Source organism: Tremella mesenterica (assembly GCF_000271645.1).
Source record: "Tremella mesenterica DSM 1558 unplaced genomic scaffold TREMEscaffold_19, whole genome shotgun sequence".
Lineage (NCBI taxonomy): Eukaryota > Fungi > Basidiomycota > Tremellomycetes > Tremellales > Tremellaceae > Tremella > Tremella mesenterica.
The window spans coordinates 204489-210653 of NW_006711243.1; the positions used below are offsets into that span (position 1 = coordinate 204489).

General features: G+C 45.8%; 3 protein-coding genes across 3 annotated transcripts; 1 reads left to right on the top strand and 2 right to left on the bottom strand.

Moving 5' to 3' along the window:
- Positions 1–18: 18 nt before the first annotated feature.
- On the top strand, positions 19–710 carry TREMEDRAFT_66172 (uncharacterized protein; the record flags this gene model as incomplete). Its single annotated transcript, XM_007008278.1, has 2 exons — positions 19–602; positions 659–710. 2 exons carry the CDS (start codon positions 19–21, stop codon positions 708–710), a joined length of 636 nt encoding a protein of 211 aa, XP_007008340.1.
- Positions 711–1123: 413 nt separating this feature from the next.
- On the bottom strand, positions 1124–3417 carry TREMEDRAFT_35995 (uncharacterized protein; the record flags this gene model as incomplete). Its single annotated transcript, XM_007008191.1, has 7 exons — positions 1124–1246; positions 1293–1348; positions 1394–1437; positions 1483–1980; positions 2098–2267; positions 2515–2771; positions 3006–3417. 7 exons carry the CDS (start codon positions 3415–3417, stop codon positions 1124–1126), a joined length of 1560 nt encoding a protein of 519 aa, XP_007008253.1.
- Positions 3418–3678: 261 nt separating this feature from the next.
- Positions 3679–5826, bottom strand: TREMEDRAFT_66174 (uncharacterized protein; the record flags this gene model as incomplete). Its single annotated transcript, XM_007008279.1, has 9 exons — positions 3679–4089; positions 4188–4404; positions 4461–4594; positions 4637–4764; positions 4876–4927; positions 4966–5065; positions 5104–5291; positions 5424–5694; positions 5765–5826. The coding sequence occupies 9 exons, from the start codon at positions 5824–5826 to the stop codon at positions 3679–3681; spliced, it is 1563 nt and encodes a 520-aa protein (XP_007008341.1).
- Between the last annotated feature and the right edge of the window lie 339 nt (positions 5827–6165).

A 6165-nucleotide genomic window follows, 5' to 3' on the forward strand; every position in this document is an offset into this window, starting at 1 on the left:
AAAAAGGCGTTTACCCCAATGATCACGTTCCGACCTTTCCTTCGAACCTTTCCATCCCCTCAATCAACCTCATCCCACTTTACATCCACTCTTCCGCCCTTACGCCCACTTCAAATCCATCCACAAATCTTTACCCAACCTGAAAGAACAACATTCAAACGACACATCACTTCCTCTCTATCTCACTATCAATCTTTACCTTCAGACGGTCAAATACCTCATCGATATATACATCTAGTTCAACCTGACGGAACACTTTCTCCACTTCAACCTTTCACCTCCATATTCAATTCATATAATCATCAAACTCATACTCTTCAATTAGTTTCTCATGATCCACCCATAGCTAAATTACTAGACAAAGAAGAGATAACTCGTAAAGCTTTAGAAGCGGAGAATCGTAGACAAATCTCTAATCAATTACGTGAAAGTGAAAAAGAAGTTCAAATCCCTTGGTCTGCAGCAGAAGGGGATTTGAAACATAAAGTTGAACTTGCTAGAGATTTATTGGAAAAAGGTCATATGGTTAGGTTAGCATTAGCACCTAGGAAGAAGACTGCGAAGGATAGATTGACGGATAGAGAGAAAGAAGGGGTGGTGAGGTTTGTAGAAGATAGTTTAGGGGAAGTTGGGGATAAATCTACTGCTGATAAATTAGTGGGACAAGGTTTATTGATGTTGTGGTCTCCGAAGAAGAGCGTGAAAATTGAGAGAAGGGGAAAGATTGTGGAGAAACTTGTTAAAGTGAAAGAAGAGAAAGAGGCTAAAAAGGAAGAGAGGAAGAGGAGGGAAGAGGAGAAGAGAAAGAGATATGAAGAGAGAGCTAAGGAGTTGTAATGTGTTTCTTGAGTTCCAGTACTCTTGATTGCGCAAGGATGGAGAAACAACAGAAGAAGGACTACATCAGGGTTGGTTAGGTGGGACTTGTGGCCCAATGACTTGGGTAGGGCATCCGGGGGATAAATTAAAGGCCATTGAGAGGGAGGCCGGAGGTCAGAAGGGAGAAGGGGTGGAATTGTATGAAGAAGCAACATTTGCATAGGTACAACATTTCACGAACAAATGCCAGATGAACACCACGAAATTTCTATGTTATACGACAAGACACTCACACTCACACTCATCAAGTCCCGTTCTTACCACATTGTTCATGTACCAATAATCCCTCATGATCACCCACCCTAACTTTCTCTCCTTCCAGACCACTCGTATCACCGATAATCAATCCGGTGAGTTGTTTGCCATACTGCTAATCAGTACTCATCACTTTCAGACAAGTAAGCATTACGCACCACACAACCGGTATCTATACCTTTACTAAACCGTTTGATATCTAAACCTCTCCCCGCTAAGTCATCAGCCCTACTTCAACGGTGATCAATGAAAGACTCACCAGCATGGCCATAGATGACAGTAATGGGAGAACAAGGTAATTTGCTCAATTGGTCCATATCTCCTTGATCAACTCCATGGCCTGCATACTCTCGTCTCCCACCACTTCTGCCTTTCTGAGTCGGAGTAACACTCTTCAACTCATCCACCTCTTCTTCTTCCTCTGTCTCAATATCAGAATCCTCTATCTCATTCTCCACCTCCGAAGATGTTTTCGTATCGGCCCAAGCCCCTTCTCCTCGACATCGCTTCATCTCTTTATTCCAAATGTCGCTCCAAGGAGTTCCTTTTTTAGAGCTATTGGTCGGTTCACCCCTATGTTTTCCCTTTTTCAAAACAGAACGAATATTCAAGAGATTCCACGGGACGGAATTTTGAGGTACTTGGAACAAGATACCAAGTTCTTCTGAGGCTCGTGATAGACCTGTAGAGTTTGAAGCTTGTACCAGGGGTTGGGATGGGTCGGAGGATGATTTCAATTGGTTGGAGGGGAGTAGACCTGCGTGAACTACGAAAGTATGGAGGACGGGAAGATGAAGGACGAGAGGAAGGTTGAGGAGATAATGATAATTTGTTGATTGTATTTCTCTGTCTAATCAGCTTCGTACAAGTATTTCCCATGTCTCCACAGATCACACACGTCTCAACAGAGACCAGCAAGTGGGAATTTCGGAATAAACGTGGTATAGGAGAAACATTACTGACCGAGCTAATTGCCAATGTTCCCCTTTCCACTCCCAATCTTTAGGGAACATTTTGCCATTTTTGCTCAATGCGCTCAAGGCCGTTTTCTCACCGAGAGGTTCTAAACCGTCGACATAATCTTGCCAGTTCCTTCCTCCAGCCCATTCCATCCATGCACGCCATTGAATTACCTGGGAGTCAGTTGAGATGATTCCTTCCGCCGCCTGACATTCTGTACACATTGGGGAGCAGCATCGTTTTCTGTCCTTATACAGACAGTTGTCCAGTCAGCCACTTGAACGAGTCCTGGGAGAGATAATTTGTTTTTGAAGACTGCTCGATGGTGCTTCAGTGACACCGGATAGCGATGAGAGTCACGAGACTGATTGTCGATCCGACCATTGATATAGCCGAAGGGGACAGAGGAATAACACCCACAGGTTGATCATGATTACCCCTTACACCCATAACCTCCCTCTCTCGCATCCAACTCAAAACCTCATCATTCCCTTCTCCTTTAGCTATCAAATCTCCTACGTGGATCAATCTATCGTGTTCTTGATCATACTGAATCTTAGTCATGAGTCGTTTCAAGGGATCGATGGAGCCGTGTATGTCACCAATGAGAATGAGTCGTTTACCCAATGCTGGAAGCTCGCCAGGAAGGGTACGTAGGATGGTATAGTGTTCGAAATCTGATCATCAGATTTTACCCCTGCAACCCCACAGCCCCTCCCCATACCCCTATATACTTCATTCCTCTGAGCCTCAAAAAGAGACGTCCGTCTTCCTCCGGACCACGGGAGCGTGTCAAGAGAGGGAATTAAATGGCAAAGAAGCAGGTGTGACTGTTGGGGAAGACTGATACGTAAGAAGTCAATGGATATCAAATGAGTAAAGGATAAGCAAAAAAGGACAAGATGACAAACCTATTTCCCCCTTACTAGAGTCATTCATATCTTTCACCCCCCCAATTCCCTGTACACTCCCACTCAATAAGTCCTCATCTGGTCTCAAAGAAGAAAAAATAGATTTCATTCCTGATCCACCATGTCCAGTTGTCAAAGCGAGGAAAATGACGCTACTGAAGAAAATCATTATAATTCCAACTGCCAACGTTCTGCGTAAAACTGGCCAATCTGATCGATGGTCCGAGTAAGCCGGGGTGGGAATGGGGAGGATCTCATCTAGAAGACTTTTATGTCTGGGTAAGAGGGGTCGTGAATGGTCAGAGTAAGGTTTAGATGTAGCTGAGGTAGGTTGAGTGGGTGAGGTGGGAGATGACGAGCGGTATGGGTAGGAACTGGATGGAGGGTCGTATGCTGGTGGAGGAGATGACATTTCGTCTTATATGGTAGTATGGTCTGTATGATTGAGTTTCACAGATACAAGCCAAGCTACCAGAGTATACTTATAGTATGGAGAAGAAGGAAGGAGAAGAGAAGGTGATAAAGCTGGCAATGTCGGACTTTGGATGGATTCACCATTCATCCATCCCAAAGAAGCAACTTTTTATCCCTGAACTTTATAAAGGGCAAGTAACAAATAGCATAACGAACGTGTATCATCTTTTTCCCCTTTGCATCATCAGATCTTATCCACCTATGTGCTATCTATCTCATTCAGATCCTCGTGACCGATCCGACTGAGCTCCCACATACTTTTAAAAGTCCCCCCGCATTCCCTATCCTCCCTTAACAACTCGGCAACTTCTCCTACCCGAGTCCTCAATCTACCCACCAAACCGCCTTTGAGATCCCCAAATGCCAATAGGAATTCTCCTCTGATCGCCTCCGCCGTCCCTCGTACAACCACTCCATTCCTAGCGCATGGTCTTCCGATATTAGGACCTTCACGAATTTGTAACAATTCATAGCCTACTCCTAAAGCGTCGAGCTCGTTGGCGATGTAAGGTTGATCGAATCCCGCTGGCCAGAGGATCATCGGTATGCGAAGAGTCATGGCTTCAACGGCGGAACTGGCACCTGCATGAGTGAGGAATAATCCGGTAGCCTGGAGATCAGCGTTTCATTGTTCCATCACTCAGGCCCGATGATTCGCGATAGAAGTATACGTGACAAGGGAAGCGGATGGGAGAAGAATAGACTGACCGGATGACTCAAGATGGCACGTTGTGGAGCCCATCGTACCAACAACCCTTTATCGTCTCCTCTTCCTACGCGATCACGCATGATATCCTCCACTCCGGGTCTCACTACAGGATCCAGATTCCCAACCACCATGATATACTTTCGTTGTAATTCCTCAAGGACGTCAAGAAGCAGAATGATCTGGTCTTTCGTCGGTGCGAACAATATCGAGCCGAAACTGTTCGTCAGCGCGTTGAAAATCGATTATTTATAACGACAACTCTCCTTATATACAAGACGCTGTTCTCTCCTTCATCTATCAAAGCCGCATCAAGATACTGTTTACACTCCCCTTCGCGCTCCTCCACAACCCATTCTGTTCCGGAAAGAACAGGAAGCTGTGGGCCGATCTGATAAGAAGGACCGAACTGAAATCAGCGAAAAGTGTAGCGATATAGATCAAGACCGACCCTTTTGGTCACTTGGTCTTGTAAGTTCTGTCCAAGAACGTGGGGCCATCCAATAATGAGTCGTTCCGTGACGAGAGGAATATATTTGAGGAACTGTGCCATGGTCGGGAGGCGATGCAGCATGGACTCTGCTCATTCAACTTTGTCCAACGGAAGAAAGGATTCATACCCGTCTCCACTGGATTTGCCTCATAGAAGTCTGATGATTAGCTTAATCGTCTGTGACTCCGGCGACTAACGATAAGGTGATAAACCAGGTATGCTGACTATCTCGTCACTTGACCCGATAATCTGTTTGATCAGCGACATTGTACTCAGACATGACTCACTTCCATTCCTAGCTTCTTTTGTAACTCCTGGTCGTCGCCCGATGAAGACAGTACTCGGTCGATCTTGCCTGATAGATCCCCGTACCCTTGCATCATGAACCTCTGATTCAGTTCTTGGCGACCAACAACGGTACTTACGCAGCGAGAAGAGCTGTGTTGTAAGGTGCCAGAGTTAACAAGATTGGTGTCTCTCCCTTTTCCCTCCGCATGATTTTCTTGATGCTAACGGAGAAAGCACAGAGATTAAGATCGGCGATGATGGCGGTAAGAGGTATGTCATGAAGTGGTACGTCTTCTTTCGTTATAGAATCTTTGACTGCATCTAACTATGATTCAGTATTCTTCCATTCATCAACCATACCATGAGGCCAGGCTGCTGTACGACTCCTATGTATCGACTTAGCTGATGAAAGATGATTTGGGAATGGAGAAGCTGAAGCGATAGATTTATAACCCACCTCAGCCAAAGGTTGTGTGTAACTCTCCAGCCATGTCAAACATTCCATCTTGTATCCCTCTCGGACACCGTACAACCCGTCCTTCTTGTAAGAAGCATCGCCGTAATGTACGATCTTCTTCCTCTCCGGGGACACAATGGGTGGATATTGGGACGTCTCCAGGGCAGCAGCTGAGGCGCGACTAGCAGGTACGAGGATCGTTAGATGAAGGGATGGGTTGAGTATTAAGAGAGAATTACAGAGACCGAGAAGGGATCGGAGGTGAGACCATCTGATGTGAGCTTTTGTCTTCTTGTAACCCCTTCATACTTGTCCAAAAATACTCGAGTACGAGTACTCACGCGGGATAGGTAACGATCAGATAGTGGGTTGGTTTGAGGATATCTCCCGATACAACGGTCATTTCTCTTCACGATTGAGATCCTAGAGATTGTAGGGAGGATAAGAAGGATGACAAATAGGCAAGAAGATGAGGAACATGGTGCGTGGTATGCGTGGAGAGGGAGAAGCTAGAAGCATAGAGACTGTGTCGGCCATCGGGAAATGTGGGGTGACCCACGCCATCTGCTCGCTTAGATAAACACGTGGTCAGACAAGTCTCGGAGATCGGTGACATCACACCTCGTATCAAAACGCCAGGACACGGCACATACATGACAGTCATGGTCAATGATTAGTGAGCACGTTTTCTACACATCACATCCTGTCTACCGTTTCAGTGGTAATCTGCAATCCTGACTGC